At 39.5% G+C, this 16,817-nt stretch overlaps 1 protein-coding gene across 1 annotated transcript in view; it reads left to right on the top strand.

The window, feature by feature from the left end:
• The window catches only part of LOC138019480 (glutamate receptor ionotropic, kainate 2-like), a 39,675-nt gene that overhangs the window by 22,215 nt on the left and 643 nt on the right, over positions 1 to 16,817 (top strand). Inside the window, exons 6-13 of the mRNA XM_068866283.1 lie at positions 4,020 to 4,190; positions 4,997 to 5,107; positions 6,522 to 6,665; positions 11,183 to 11,380; positions 11,682 to 12,094; positions 13,291 to 13,452; positions 14,420 to 14,596; positions 15,718 to 16,039. Coding sequence (XP_068722384.1) covers positions 4,020 to 4,190; positions 4,997 to 5,107; positions 6,522 to 6,665; positions 11,183 to 11,380; positions 11,682 to 12,094; positions 13,291 to 13,452; positions 14,420 to 14,596; positions 15,718 to 16,039 — 1,698 coding nt within the window. The remainder of the gene's footprint in view (positions 1 to 4,019; positions 4,191 to 4,996; positions 5,108 to 6,521; positions 6,666 to 11,182; positions 11,381 to 11,681; positions 12,095 to 13,290; positions 13,453 to 14,419; positions 14,597 to 15,717; positions 16,040 to 16,817) is intronic.

The following is a 16,817-nucleotide window of genomic DNA, read 5'->3' as shown; positions in this document are numbered from 1 at the left end:
CAATTCTCCACACTGGTGAAATCTTACATACATGCATATCTTTAAAAGCGAGCTATACAGGATTTTGCAAATAACCATAATGATGACCTTTGTGAGCTTAAATTACTAATCTGTTTTCTACAGTGTTTGGTGTTTCCCATTTCGATTTCGCAAGAACCACTTTTCTAGGCGTGCACCAGTCATGCAAGATTGTAAATTATCGTAGCCGCTCTTACTCTTAGGTGTTGCGTTAAAAAAAAAAAAAAAAATGGAAAATTAGTAACCGCGGAAGTCAACTTTAATTAGCATTTTTTTTGCACTCTCCATACCTGGGACAATCCACATTGCAAAGGGATTTATAAATTAAGGGGTTCATTTCATCAGTTATGGATGTAATTTTTTTACGACTCAAGGTATCTGAAAGGCATTGGTGTCATTCGCGGTCAATGACGAATGTATAAAAAGCTGCAAGCACAATGGGGAACTTTCGATTGAAGTGTGATCACAGAATAATCACTAGTTCGTGATACGTTCAAGCTCAATAAACATGCCTTTATTTCGCAAAGCTGTCACCGGCTGGTGCAAGTAATATAATGCAGATTCTAATCACTTATATCAATTACGCACAGGACTTTATCGGTGTGTACTAAATTAGTAAATGTACTGGATAAAATCGATTTCACCATTCCAGCTGATCGTTCGCTGCCGATATATACATGATGTCAGGCTACAATAGTACATTCACTAGTCTCAGGAAGGGTTAGGGACAAGGGTTAATTTCTCATCCCGACAACCTTTTTTATGATGACCGTTGAGTTTTGCTTATCCGTTAGGGCTAACTGTGCCTCCATTACATTGATAGTCGACATTATTTATTGGAACACTGATTGCATGAGAACGTCTGAAATACAACGACACTTCGCAAAAAATTTGAAGAAAAGTTCACATTGGTTAGTGGAATGAATATGTTTGTATTGGAGGCAAAAAGTTAACTGGTACTCTTGCTTTCTTTTCTTAGCTGTTGAATCTGTCCATATTATCAAATTACGTGCAGTTATTTGGATGTCGGAGATAGCACGTCCGCGATCAAAGTTTTCTTCACAAAATTCAACGCCACAACTGAGATCTAAATGATTTTAAGCATCTGTAAACTGTACCACCTGCCGAAATAAATCTTTATCTCAGATAAAGGACAACTGCCCGTCTCCTTGCATCGCATCCTACAGGTAATGCAAACGATTTTTTTTTTCATGTGGCCCATTGGATGCCGGTGACTCATTCACAGAGCCAAACGTTATGCACAGAGGATTTTGGATTGCTGTGGGTCTCACAAGCAGAAACATGAGCCAAAACATTGTGTCGTTGGACAAAGTGCAGATGACGGTCATCCTGGGTACTGCTCACATTATTGTGCTCAACGATGCGGTGCATATGTTGATCCCGTCCGGCGATAATTGGCAAGAATAGACCTTTACAGCTTCGTTTTTTTCCCAATAGTAATGTTGCAAATAAATTGTAAAAGAAAGCAGTTGACATCTCTTCTCGTTTGTCCTTATCGGTCGTTGTAAAACATCGAAGGCGGGACAGAACGTCTTCCATATGTGTGAAACTGTAAGACCACTCATTTTGTACTTTAATCCTATATCTCTAAAACGTAGAACGCTGTTGAAACATCTCCCCCTCCGTTCAAACATCAGTGACCACATATCATTTCCACACGGTGGAAAGTTTTTCGTACATGTACACAACTCATGCCGCGGTCTCTTTCTTTATTTTCCCACGGCCTCGCTCGCATCAAGAATGACACGTCACACATCGGGGCGCTCCAAATGGTCACGTGAGCAAGTCGAAAATTTTGTTCGGGGTGCAAACAGTTTAGTGATTTAGCAAGAAATGTAAGTTATGCTTTTATCAGGGGCACCCAACGAGAATATAGTTCAAAACCACTTAAACATGAATGTTAAAGGTATTATAGCATTTAAAAGGTAGATATCGGCATATTTTTTATCCCTTCAAAATTTTTCATCTGTTCGGATTTCCTAGCTGAAAGTCCAGTGATTCGAAAATTATAGGGATCAAAACTTACCTTGTCGAAAATTTCAGCCAGAAAAGAGATCCCGCAAATTCTAGGTGTCCATTTTAGGGTAAAAGTCCGTTTAAAATAGGCGATTATACCATTTTTTTCTATGTTGGAAAATACTAGGACAGGCGGGCAAGCAAGAAATTTTACAACAACGGTTCCGAAAATTGTAGATCTCAAATCGCCTTCCGGACAGATATTTTCCGAAATTGACGTTGGGTGCCCCTGTTTTATGATAAATTTAGTATCATCTGCAAGGAGCACCTTTGTAGTCTCAACAAACGCAACCAATTAGGATCACAGATAGTGTTCAGAAACTTTACATAATCTAACGCAGACACCATAGCAACCCTACATTTACATAACACGGCCAGCATTTAAATTTACTGGTCAGTCGTTGTAACTTTCCTGAAGAATGTGGTCATTCGTCAATCATGAAGTTCTGAACTGAAGTTGAGCGCCTTTTGAAAATCCGTCCACTGCAACAGTAAACAGACTACAAGTACGCAAAATAAAATCTTGTGTCCCAGTGAGTTGCTAAGCAAGATAAAGACTAGGACCTCTGTCTTTATAAGCGTCCCACATGCCAATTGTGACTCAGAAATAACGCATGATGGATGACGAATTGCTTGCAGCGTTTGCCTTGTGATCACCAAAATCGGAATAATAAAGAATTGCGTAATTACCTCCTGTCGTTCTCTAAATCGGTATTAGTATTAAATGTGCAGTCGTCTGTACTTTAAGTCTCATCGGTAACAATACGTTACATTTTGTGTGTATTGTTTCCACAGAATGCAATTTCCTGTAGCGAAATTTAATAATATGCATCTTGTCACATGTAGCATCTTCAGACGTGACAACCGTTAACTACGGAGCAGAGGTCACGTCGAGCGAAGTTGCGAGGCGATATCTGATATGATGATAAAAAATAAAACACAGCCGCTTTGGGATTAAGAATTTATTTTCATTTTGTTGATCATCGAACTGTTCGTGACTTTTACTGACCGTACGGAGGCCAAAAAGTGTTAAATATGACTGAGAAATCCTGCTGTTTGCTGGGGCCTGATATGGTTGGTCGGGGCTTGATATGGTTGGTCGGGGCTTGATATGGGGGGTGTAATATGGTTGGTAACGTTCCAGCCTTATATGCAGCGTAGATCACTCAATAATTTATGCAAAATTATTCCGGAACACGATTACAATTAACGGTAAATCACAGACGCTCCTCTCCGATTTTTTTTTTCGGAGATCGGGTGGCTGTACACAGGCTAATCTTCCAGCCGATGCAAAACAAACTTGTGAATCCCAAATAAGAAATTTTTACACCTCAGTGATACTGAGATAAACTGACTGAAACGTTAAATTGTTGCAAACCATGTTATCTCTATCGTTGTTAATTGGTATTATAGCCATACGTGTCAAAATAAATTAAATTAAATTACTCGGAATACCTGAAGGGTATCGGTTGACTTTGTTCGGTGCGGCAAAATGGACAATAGAATTACGAGGCAGTGAAATCATTCACTTGATCCCTTGGATCAATACATTTCACCTCCCTGCATTGCGAAACCAATTTTTCCAACGACAACAAAATTACAGCCGTGGTGTCGAATGTCGTTGGAGGGGCTTTCTGCGCACGCGAGGTTTCAAACAGCCTCAATTCTTACACAGTTCCATGAAAGTCCTTTCATAACATGCACGGTGGGGCAACCAAAGAGTCTTCTTCCTTTTGGAACTTATGAACATGGAAGACATTTGTGAGACCGGGCCTACGGTTTATAGTCCTTACCCGAGACGACATGAAGGTATAACCATTTGCGGATGAAATTACAAAGCACTTTCTCCTCAGTTATTTTAAGATCATGATTGTTGATCTGGCCGGTGGTTCGAACCCGCAACCTCCCACATGACAGCCCGATGCTCAACGAACTGAGCAGAGGACTTTTATTTTTTATTTCAGGGTCGAGCTGGAAGAATTTATGACGCTGTACGGACTATTGTCAATGCAACTGAAAAGTTACTTGCTCGAAACGAATCAATCGCCTTGCCAACGGTCAAAAATGGACTATGTCCATCGTTGAAAGAGAAACCTTGGGATGGTGGAAGTCTTTTTCTGAAAGACCTTAAAAGTGTAAGTTTCTTTTTACCTTTCCCTTAATTTTTCAGAGTTTATGTATATTGTTATTAAAGGCTGAAATATTTAAAGTGAAAAAATTAAATTAAAAAAAGAACAGAAAAGAGGAAAAAGACCAGCATGTGCACACATAGACATGACGTCTTCCGAAACGTGTAAACACGATCAGTGGCCTTCTCTCTTTTTATATCACAAGTTTAATATTTTCTTAAGTTCTTTCACAAAACACGTAACGAGGGCTTGCCTGAATTGCTATACAAGGATATCGGCACTAAACGTTCAAACGGTTATTCCTTATGCAGGGGAGACGACTGTCCTCTTGTACCTGTAGCCTTGGCACTCTCTTGCGTACAGAGGTGCAATCATAGGGAGCAACGACAACTTTACTGAACGTGGAATTTTACAGTTTAATTAATTAAGCGGAAGGAGCTGTACCACCGATCAAAAACAAAAGATTATAGTAAAGAATTTAAGTTCCCAGTCAATTTAGTGTCTGACTTAACTGTGCGGCATCGTGATTACATCGGTAAATGGGTAAGCAAACTCATTTATTTTCTATTGAAGTCATTAGTCCTCCTATTATTTTATACATGACCCCACATACATTAAGGCTCATCCGGTTTTGACGAAGTAAAGGCTTCCGCTTTCTTTTTCTTCTCTTCGTTTAGTAAAATACTGTATAACATATATATAGTGCAACCGGGGCAATGATAATTGTTTAGTACTGAGTAGATAGTCTAAGTCATGGTTTTCCAAGGCTAACATTGTTGTCGCTACTGGTATAAAAACACTTGTATCCTTAGGTCAACACACAAGGAATCATGAACACGATCAAATTTTCCCCGCGGACGGGATCTCCATATTACAGCATATATGACATAGTAAATTACCAGCATGATGAAGGATGGGTTAAGGTACTTACATAATGTCAGTTAAAACTCTTTAAAATAATTGAGTTTTGTCAGGACTCCAACAACTCATATATTTCTATCAAGTGAAGCTATGATCGTCGCAGTTATGAACGCAATTTTTGCAATTGCATAAAGAAGCCTGAAATATTCAGGACTTCAATGGGGTTTGAACCCGTGACCTCGCGATACCGGTCCGACGCACTAACCAGCTGAGCTATGAAGCCACTGACGTGGGTCTGTCTTTTTTCCTTTGTACAAACAAATTTCACACCCGTGCCGGTACAGCGCGTACCTAAAATCCAACTGCTTGCACGTCTCTGCACCTGCTCCACCTTAGCATTAAGAGTAACGTAAGCGGGTGACTAGACTTGGGTGGCGTAACGCAGTTGCGACTTGACCAACGGCAAATAGAGGGAGCGGCTAATAGAGACAACAATAAGCAGTGGACATGTCCGTTAAGCAAACTAAGAAGCTCGTTTGCTTTCGTCGTGATAGTGTGTATGTGTGAGTCCTAAGACAGCGTACTAGTCATGATGACGCCAAGATCTTTTTCCTCTGAGACGCGTGTCAAGGTTGTGCCATCAACGGTGCAGTCGAAACCAATCGGGCTCTTTTTCCTAGTCACAGCTAGTGCTTTACATTTGGTTGTATTAAATCTAATATTATTGCGCTGCGACTAGTCATGCATATTTGAGAGAGAGTGTCTTGTATGAGGTCACAGTGTTCTAGAGACGAGAAATTTCGATATAGCTTGGTGTGGTCGGCGTAGGGTGCAACCTTCACGCCGGCAGCAGCTTCATCCGGCAGATAATTTATAAACAAAGTGGACAACATGGGCCCTAAAATGCCCCCCTGCGACCCCCCTGCGGAACGCCAGAACTTACAAGAGATCAATGTTAGGCCGCACCCTCAAGAACCACCCTTTGTGAAGGCTCAGTTAGATAGTCCTTAAACCAGCAGAAAAGTTGCCCTTTTACACCGTATAGCCTCAGCTTTGCCAGAAGAGCCCTGTGACCGAAAGTGTCAAAGGCCTTAGCAAAGTCCAGATAAATCATATCTGTCTGAATAAGGACTGATAAAGACTGATAAGGACTTACCGATTGTGTGTAAGACTGACAAGAGCTGGGTTACACAAGAACGGTTTGGCAGGAATCCATGCTGCAGTTCGCTTATTAAGTCGATCTTTCACGTGTGTGAGACCTCAGAGCAATTAGATGGACCTTTTCTTTAAAGGGAAAGAAAATACCCAAATATAAGTCACGAGTGATTTAGTTTATGCTAGCAATTCTGGAATTTGCCAAAGAACAGAAGTCACTTCCGTTTTTTGGCAAATTGGCAAACTGGTTGTTTCAAATAAGAAAATATAGAAGTGAGTTACGAGACAGGCACATTTATATTTTTGTCTTTATATAAATAGGTTGGAGTTTATGATCATCAAGTGGGATCTCGTTTGGAGATGAACAGAAAAAAACCTATTGTGTGGCCTGACGGTACTCTCAATACACCCACACTGGCGAGTGTCGAGCTCAAGTATATGAAAATCAAAGTTCTTATAGCATTGGTATGTATAATGGTTTTTATGCTGTAAGTAATAGGCAAATACCATGCAGCCTTATTTCATTGATTTGACATGCAACGCAGATAACAATAATAATAATAATAATAATAATAATAATAATTACGGAGCTACAATAGCTTGTTTGCTAGGGACTGCAAGAATTCTACGAAACGTGCTAGTTACCTAAGGTGAAGGGAGACGACTTGATATCCAGTAAAATGTAAATCGGCGTAAAATCTGAAAAATTCTGACTCACGAAACAGCTTCATCGAAACTGGGGCGAAATTAACTAAATACTCGCGATTAACAGAGTCCATTCCAAGTTGCTGTGAGTTACGCGAAGCTCATAAAATCACAAGCCTGACTCCATTTTACACGAAACGTGAAATGGCAAGTCCACGTTTGCCGTTTCCCGTAAACATAATGGTAAATCTCTCTTATAACAGTAACGAACTTTATTTAAGCGTCAAGTATATTTAGCTCTGCTGCAATATTATAAGGGACACTGTTCACAGAACGCAACTCAACTCATATTAAGTTGTACATTGGTTTTTGAGGACAGGGGAAAACTGGAGCAGCCCGAGAAAAACCTCTCGGAGCACGCGGAGTAGAGAACCAACAAACTCAGCCCACATGTGACGCCAAGTCTGGGAATCCAACCCGAGCCACGTTGATGGGGGGTGACTGATCTCACCACTTTGCCATCCCTACTCCTAAGGGATATTCGTATTCATTATTTTCTAAAACCATTGCGAGAAACGTTGAAATTCAGGCTCTGGGGCCCTTTTCTCGAAAGTCCTGAAACTTTACGGGCCATTTTCGGGTGTTACAATTCCCTCTATATCTCATGAACGGAGAGGATTTAAGTCGACTGTGTCTGCAGTCAGTTTGTTTTTTGTTACCTTGAAAATATGTCCAAAGATTGGCTTTCCCCAACAAGCGGTTGGCAGGTTCACAAATGGCTCTTCGGGATCGAAAAGCTCTCCGGACTTTCGAGAAACGGGCCCCTGATCCGTGACTCAAAAGCAGCCAGTAACCCCCAAAACAAAGAACTACTGCATGGACTACATGGACAAAGTAAGAATATTCACATATGAAGCTGTAAACGCTTGGAGTAAGATGATCGCAAAACTTAAAACGACCTATTTTTCTGCTGTGGTGATTTTTCTGTCGATAACGGCAATGTTAATGCTTTTTTAGTGAAAACATTAAATTGATAAGTTGTTCTTTTACCCCGAAAGAGACGTCTGAAAGAGAACTGAAAACAGTCGAACATAGGTACACTGTGGTGTTCTTCTCTAACGCACTAATTTGATTAGCATTCTCTTCCTCAACCTCTTTCTATCTACAGTCAAGGAACACTTGTCGTTTCCACCAGCAGAAGCTCGGTCAATATTCTGTTAGAAAGATAGAAAATGTTTTCCAAAATTTTGGAGACCTTGTATATTGTGTATACCTTTTTGGAACTATGACTGCATTATAGCTCAGTAGGAAACTAACATCACTACGTCTTTCTTCTGTGGAACGTTCAAGTACATAAATAAATAAGTTTAGTGTAAATACACAGGTGAATATTCAAAATCGCGCGCTCTCATTGGCTCGCTATCTCGGATTAGTATATACTAAAACAGTGGATAGCATTGAACTCGCGCGCTGATTGGCTCGTCCAACTCCGAATTTCCTGTGCTATTTACCTCTGAGCCACTCAGGAAAAAATGGCGTCCCGATTTGCATCCGTGACAAGTGAAGAAAACATCCAAATTAATTTTTTGTGCTGTTTATTATCTCACTGTTTTAGTATATACTAAAAGAACTATTCACCTCAGTGTCGGTGGCTAGCGTTGGATATTTACCTCGCCGCTTCGCAGCTCGGTAAATATCCACCGCTAGCCACTTCCACTTTGGTGAATAGTTGTTAATTACTCCGAGATAGCGAGCTAATCATATTGCTTGAAACACCAATATCACTGAATGAATAAAACGCAAACAGCGGTTACAAACATTCATAACTATTATAAACTTAACGTTTCGTATGTTACCACATACATCATCAGAAGTGATAATTATTCAGTTAAAGATAAATTTAAATTCAAAAATACAACTGTACGGACTGGGAACTAACGAAATTGATTGACATAAAACGACAAGAATATCCTAATAACAGAGATGAATTTTCTCACTGCCAATGTTTTCATTTAAGGCTGGCTTAAGATCACGGATCAACAGAGACTCTTTAATTTTGCAATGCATGTCTGATCGACCAGTTGCTAATATTTCAAAATGATCCCACTTAATTCTATGGTTGGTTAAGAAAATATGATCAGCAATTGCAGATTCGCGACAATTTGTAGTTAGAGCTTTAAAATGTTCTGTTTTTCTGTCACGTAATCGGCGTTTCGTTTTCCCTATGTAGAAATCATTGCAATCCCAGCAGTTTGCTCTGTACACTACTTTTGACCTGAAGGAAGGAGCTAGTTTATCTTTGTAAGGGAAAAAAGACTTGATTCTTCGGGTGTTCTGAAAAACTATTGTGACGTTGAAAATACCATAGAATTTGTTTATACAAGACCTCAGCTGTTTTGTGAGGTGTTTGCTGTGATGACCTAAGAAAGGTAGAACGATAAGAACTTTTTTTTTTCTCAACTGTTTGTACAGGATCTTTTGGCTTATTTTGATGTTTCTCAATGACATCATTCATATGATATTTAACAGTTCCCATAGGGTAGCCATTAAGTAACAAAATCCTCTTGAGGTCATCTAGGGCAGACTGTAACAATCGGGGTGACGAACAAATTCTAATGCAGCGATAAGCCAAAGTGCGGACTAGGTTTATTTTGTATTTACGCGGAGTAAAAGAGTCCCACTTAGTGTAAAGACCGGTGAATGCCTTCTTTCGATAGATTGATGTCGAGAAGGAGCTGTCACGATTGCGTTTCATGAGGATATCAAGGAATGGAATTTCATCGTTTTGTTCAAACTCAATTGTGAATTTATTGTTGTTGTGTCTCCCATGTAACTCAAAGCATCATTTTTGTTCTTGAAAAGAGTAAAGGTATCGCCCACATACCGGAACCAAATAGTACGCTCTTCGTCACCCATTTTCCTTCAAAATCACATATGAAAATGTTCACCAAAACAGGACCAAGTGGAGAGCCCATTGCGACGCCATCAATCTGGTCATAGTATTGACCATCAAAAACAAAATGACTCTTCTTTGTTGCAAACAAGAGTAAATTCTTTAGGACCAATTGGGGTAATCTAGGTGGATTTGTGAGGGCATACAGCTTATCAAGGCAAATTTCAATAGTCTCATCCTGTGGGACATTAGTAAATAGTGAACTGACATCAAAGGAACACATGAATTCGCCATTGTGAGTGTACTGTTTGGCCCATTCTGCAAAACGGAAGGAGTCTTTAATTGAAAAACAGTTTGTGGAGATAGGTTGGAGGACGCTAACAAGGTAAGAGGCAAGATTGTAGTTGTAGGTGTTCGTGGAAGAAACAATTGGACGAAAGGGACACCCAGTTTTGTGAACCTTTGGTAGACCATACACTGACCATAAAGAACTCCATGTGTGGAACCATAGGGTAGGACCTTTTGCCTTTTGAAAGGTGTAGTCGTCAATCATGTGATCTCTTTTTAGTTGTCGAAGGTAACAAATTAAACTTTGTTCTCTGGACTTTGCAGGGTTTTCTGTCAGTTTTTTGAATTTTGTCTCATCGGAGATGAACTGTTTCATCTTGGTCAAGTAATCATGTCTATTTACAATCACAACGCCATTTCCTTTATCCGGTTTCGTGATGATGATAGAGTCATCTTTCCGAAGATTTTTGAGGGCTTCCCATTCTTCTTTGCCGAGTATATGTAAATGTAGTTGTAAGAAATGTTTTTTAATTGACACTATAACCTAACCTCGTTTTCAACAGTCAGAGTGGGTCCGTGTCTTTTTAAATCGCGAAAGAGCAGTTCGAAAGAGCTTTTGACCTCATATTTGTCAACATTTTTTGGTGCTAGACAGAAACGTAAACCTCTTGCAAAAACACTTTTCTTTGTTTCCGTCAACATACGATGCGAATAATTGAAAATGATCGAGTCATTGTCCAAGCAAATGTTTGTAACCGCTGTTTGCGTTTTATTCCTATTGAAACTAAAATGGCCCATTGCAAGTCAAAGAATTTATGAGATCACCGAGTGAGTATATACTAATCACTGTGTATTTATACTAAAACAATTATTCGCCGCAGGCTCAGTGATAATCACTGAGCCTGAGGCGAATAATTGTTAAATATTTGGAAACCAGCCGTTACTTTTTAAAACCTGCCCTTATTTGTAAAAGTTTTAAGAGTAGAGAGGGTCCCGAAATTATAGTACGGGAGGTAAGAAGATTCCACGGACGAGCCTTAATATTCTCTATCTTCGACTATCTTGTTTTGGTTGCTCCTTGCTCCTTTAATCAGTTCATCTAATAAAGATAAAAGGCATCGAATGATCTTGTTAGCGAATTTCTGCGTCTTTTCAGAGCCCCCCATTTGTCATGAAAAAAGAAGACTCGAGCGACCACGATGGTGGCGGGGCTTATGAAGGATTCTGTATTGATCTTTTGAATGCACTGAAAGGAAAGTTGTACTTTGAGTACGAACTGCAACTCAGAAAAGAAATTGGAGCAAAAAGACCAGATGGAACCTGGGGTGGAATGATCGGAGAACTAACAAGGAAGGTAAGAAACCACTTTCATGTCACCACTAGTACTTATATTCCAATAACATATAATGTCTATGTCATGGTGGCGGTACCCAAACGTCGGATCAGGTGTCGGATGTGTGGTGTCATAATTGATGTAAGTTACCTGATTTGTTACCAGTGACACTACAACGCTTCGAATGTAGGCGGTTGACAATCAGGCAAAGTAATCAAGAAATAGGTTCGAGAAATTATAATAAGTAGTAGCCAATTAACAACGTTATGAAACAACGGAAAAGTAGCTAGTCAACGACTGTGTTGTCGTTTATCTTATATAGAAAGCAACATTGGCAGTCTCTACATTAACAATCAGCCCCGAAAGAGAAAAGGCTGTTGATTTCACACAGCCTTACTTCAACCTCGGCTTTAAAATTATCATGAAGAAAACAAATATGGATGACAAGATGAATACATGGGGCTTCCTAGATCCTTTTGAGAAGACACTTTGGTTGGCTATCATTGGTTCATCAGTCATCATTGGCATTGTGGTTTGTGTTTACGACGGGTTGAGTCCTCATGGCTTCTATGGAAAAGTTCTGCAATCGAAAGAGGTTATAAGCACAGAAATTCACGCACAAAATACGTTGTCATTCTTTAATTCCATTTGGGCAGCGGCTACTTCCTATATGGAGCAGGGACCAGACAGATTGCACCCTGTTTCTTCCTCAGGCAGAGCTACAACACTAGCTTGGTAGGTCAAAATGCTTACAGAACCAATTTGATAATTAGTATCACCCAACTAGTCGGACAGAAAAGGCAATAATAAAGTTAGCAAATGCAAGTTAAAGAAATATTCACCTCCGAGTTGCTGATCTTGATGATCGTCTGCTCGCAAGAGAGGCCTTTTGGTGTGCTCAATTATGCACCCTCAAACCACATGGAATTGACAAAAGGTGCGAGTTCAATTCCGGGAATAGGATTCGTTACAATTAACACCATCTTGCTGCTGTATTAATTTTATTGTATTTTATTTGCTTTTTAGCGGGTGTTTTTACAATTTTTAATTATTACGTAATTCTTATGGGATTTTATGTAAAATATTTTAATTTCTTTGTTCTCTTTGTTAGCTATTGTTTTGTAACTCATTTAAGGCTTTTTCACTTTTTGTAAATTTTATTCCGATTTTTAGTGGATTTTTAGTAGATTGATGAAAATTGAGTAGCCAACGATGATGTCGCTTGTGAGGAGGATCCAAGTCAGGATACAAGACGTTTGGACTCTGATGAATCAATGGAGAGAATGGAAAAATCCAACGAACTTCTCACATGGTCTTGTTTTAATACTGTGCACACGTTTCGCCCTTCGGGCTTCTTCAGTATACGTTACAAATTACCTGGTAAAAGCTAAGATTGATACTGCGTTATTTATACAAAATTATAAGACAAAAGGCGTGAGAAAAAAAGTGTATAGAAATGTGTAAGAAGACGCAGTATCGTTAAATAATCGTATTGCGTAATATGTACAAATAAAATTTAATAAAACTTTAAGTTACAAAAATGCTCATTAAGTAAACAATTCTCGGTTTTCACATGACGTCACGACCGCCATGTTGGTGCCCTAAACAAAGAAAAGGCGGCCATGTTGGTGCCCCGACCAAATCCGGGAATTTAACTCTATTATTATGCAAATGCTTCCTTTTGCTTTCGTCGAAAAACATGGCTGTTGATCACTTGAGTGAAAACCAGCAATACGTGAAGTAAAAAAATACATATATATAATGTAAAAATATAATAATAATAATAATAATAATAATAATAATAATAATAATAATAATCTATATATATATAAACTGAAAGACACTTATAGCGTTAATCATACACCCATTTTCTTGTAGATTACGTCACCATTTTCTCGTATTATTGATTTGTAATTAAATTTTTTTACCAGGTGGTTTGCTATCTCTATATTCGGTGCCACATACACAGCAAACCTGGCTGCTTTTTTGACGATCAACAAATACGAGACTCCAATCAAAACGATCGAAGATTTGGCCAATCAGAATAGGATTAAGTACGGGATAGCTCCTGGTCAGCTTGCAGAGATGCTTAAGTAAGAGTTTTATCAGGCGATTAGAGCGGTGTTCAATTGAGTGTCGAAAGTAATTAGATAATTACTTTGGTTTATGATTACTTCACTCAGTGATTGGTTCAAAGTTCTCGCGCCATTTTTTCATCCAATCAGAAGTGAAACCAAAACCAATCGTGGCTCACGCGTGCACATTTTCCCGCGCTTTGTGTCGGCTACGTGTAATTACTTCGAGTTTTGATTGGTTTGCCGGATTGTCTCAGTCCTTTTTGATTGGCCAAAGTAATTACTTTGGTTTTGGTTTTACGACACTCAATTGAAATTCGCTCTATGATACAACATTTTTACATCATTATGTTCAAATGCAACTATAGTTGTTTGAGGTGTAATGCGCCCGTGGTAAAGATGGGAAATTAGTTGCTTGGTGAAAGGACAGCTGAAAAATAAGAGTTCCAGTCAAGATTCAAGCCTGCGACCATCGCATCACCTGTCGGGTGGGTGTTCTACCCATCGAGCTACTAGGACTCTTGGGGAAATTGGGTCGCTTATCCAGGTCGTGAATGGACAACGTGTTCCGCTGCGGGCGCCTACAAATTTTCAAATGCAACAACAGATGTTTCTTTATGCAAGTGTACTGTTGACCGGTGTTACGTTGGTAGATGTTCAAATCCTGCCGTGGACTCTGATTTTTTAGTTGTCCTTTCGCACGTCTCGAAGCAACTAGTTCCTATGTTCAAGTGCGCTTAAAAGCACGATATTAGTAAAGAGTCGAGCAGACAGTTAAGTACAATTAAACATATACACACATAAACATGTAAAATTACGAACTGATGAGCCAGGAAAGCCGGGGTTGAGGAAACACTGCCTGCGACCCAGATGCTCCCTTTAGTTATATCTTTAGGGTTAAGTCCAACCCTTGCGACAAGTATCATGAAATATTAATCTAAATCACGTAATCTTAAATACCATTTTAAAAAATTGTTTTGTTTAGGTCCGCTTCGCTGCCAGTTTATGAGAAGCTATGGAAGTACAAGACCATGGAGCCAAATTCTTCTTTTGCCATTGAAAAAGTGCGAAGAACTGACAATTACGCCTTTATTTGGGATTCAGCCGTACTGGAATACGAGACGCAGCGTGAGCCTTGCAACACACTAAAGCTCATTGAAAGGTTGGTTTGTTGCTTCTGCACGTTAGTAAGGTCTATATTTCGCGACATGCCACGTGCGAGCAGCACGCAAAAGGCGACACGCAAGTGAGCAGCACACCTTGACCCTTGAGAGCAATGAATGATGTAATCTGGCCAGCTCCTCTCAGTTCATCATGGGCCCCTCGAACATTTACTGTCCGTTCAGGTTTGGTCTGACGGAGATGTTTGAATCCACCTTGACCAGTTCGACAAGTCCGAGCAAACTATCATAACTTTCCATTTGACCAAATACTTTCGCACCTTCTGTAGATTTCTCTCACTGGCTGGAAATCATAACATAGAGCTTGTGCAAACGGAATGTTCCGTTTCACTTTACACTATACACTTTGACGTCCAAACCGGCCTAAACCGGCCAGATGATTTTACTCGTCAATGGGGAACCCCTGGAATCAATGGGTTAATCAGGGATTTTTGTTAAATGCAATTAAAAGACAAAATTTTGAATAAGTTGTACGCATACTTCTTGAATACTGAATTGCTCATCGAGATCGTCCTTATACTGCTCATAATCGCTGAGCAAGAAACCCAAGAGCACGTTTGTCCTCATTAGCGTCAGAAAAGTGTATATTTTTAAACCAGGTTTTGCGGGACAATAAGCAATAGAACAAATGTTGTACCTAATTCAAATCCCCGGGGTTAAGATTCTTTGTGTTTTGTATTGGCATTATTATGAAAATATTTTAAGCAAGAGCCGATACAACGTAGATTTGATATTTTAGTGGTGTATACCACTAAAATATCAAATCTACGTTGTATCGGCTCTTGCTTAAAATATTTAGTTTCTCAACTTGTAATTACGCCGATCAGATCACTGATCCAACGTACACCGACAGGAAAATTGTCCACGGTTGCTTGCTTCAAAACTCTGGAATTATTATGTAGCATTTACATTTAAATGGTATCGAAATACCTGGAAAGAAACGTTTTATTCCCACAGGGTTTGAATGGGGTACAAACATAGAGTTAGCCGATTTGTTGAATTGTTTATTTTGCCGCAAAACCTGGTTTAAAAAATAGACACTTTTCAGACGCTGATGGGGATTCGGCCAATTTGCGTAAATTTTTTTTTTTTTTTTTTATAGACCGTTTGGTAACATAAATTACGGGTTCGCCCTGCCTCGCAACTCACCATACACGCACAACTTCAGCGTGGCAATGTTGGAGCTTCAACAGGAAGGCTTCTTAGAGCGCATGACTGAGAAGTGGTTCAGGAGCCGTAGCGCCTGCAGTGCTGAGACACAGGCAGCCCAGGCAACAGCTGAAGAAGGCGGTGATCAATTACGTTTTATTGACATGGCCGGAGTGTTTATAACACTTGCTGTTGGTGTGGTAGCCGGGGTGGTAATCTTGTTCTTTGAATTAATTTATGCTTCTTTCAAAGATGCCAAGTGTAAAGAAGCTACGGTGAGTTGCCGCTTTGAAAGATCTCGTCTTTATTGTATCTTGTACGTCTCTATCTTCTTTATTATTGTCCGTGTTATTGTGAATTTGGAGCCAGATACTGATTGTGAGGTGATGATGTAGCGGTTCAATTTGCTTACTTTTCTTTGCAAGATCGAGCAATTTAAAATCACTTTACTGAAAGATTTTGGCCCGGACAAACATGTAGGCTCAAGGCTTCAGTAATATTCAGTAGCTTTTGCTATATAACTACAATTTTTCCGGTTGATCTAGTATCCAACGCTTCTCGCGTAGTTTGGTAAAAAACACTTAATAGAGGGCATGCAGAAGCGAAAACAAGCACGTTGACCCTATCTTTTTACTGCATTTTTTTAATGTCCTGGCATGAATATCAATAGGCCATTTCCGAGTTCATGTCTGCTTCCTCTTCAAAGCGAGTCTAAGTGCGAAGTTTTTGTTATGAAAATTAGGTTTCATTCATATGTAAAGTAGAACGAGGGTCTCAATGGGGTTAAGCGTGTGGCGTGAAAAGTCCAAAAAGTTAACCGTGTGTCGTGAAAAAGGGAAAAAATTAACCGTGTGTCGCGAATTATTTTTTCCAGATAACCGTGTTATTGTAGCTTTTCCTAAGCTCTGAACAGTTATTTGATGTAAAAATTAAGCGTGCACCGTGAAATCGCGAAATTTTTAACCGTGTACCGTGTTTGCTACACCCCCATTGAGACTCTCTAGAACTAATTACCATCACAAAAACTTCGCACTTAAAATCGCTTTAAAGAAG

Source organism: Montipora capricornis, chromosome 10, assembly GCF_036669925.1.
Source record: "Montipora capricornis isolate CH-2021 chromosome 10, ASM3666992v2, whole genome shotgun sequence".
Taxonomy (NCBI): domain Eukaryota; kingdom Metazoa; phylum Cnidaria; class Anthozoa; order Scleractinia; family Acroporidae; genus Montipora; species Montipora capricornis.
This window is presented reverse-complemented; position numbering and strand designations above follow the sequence as displayed.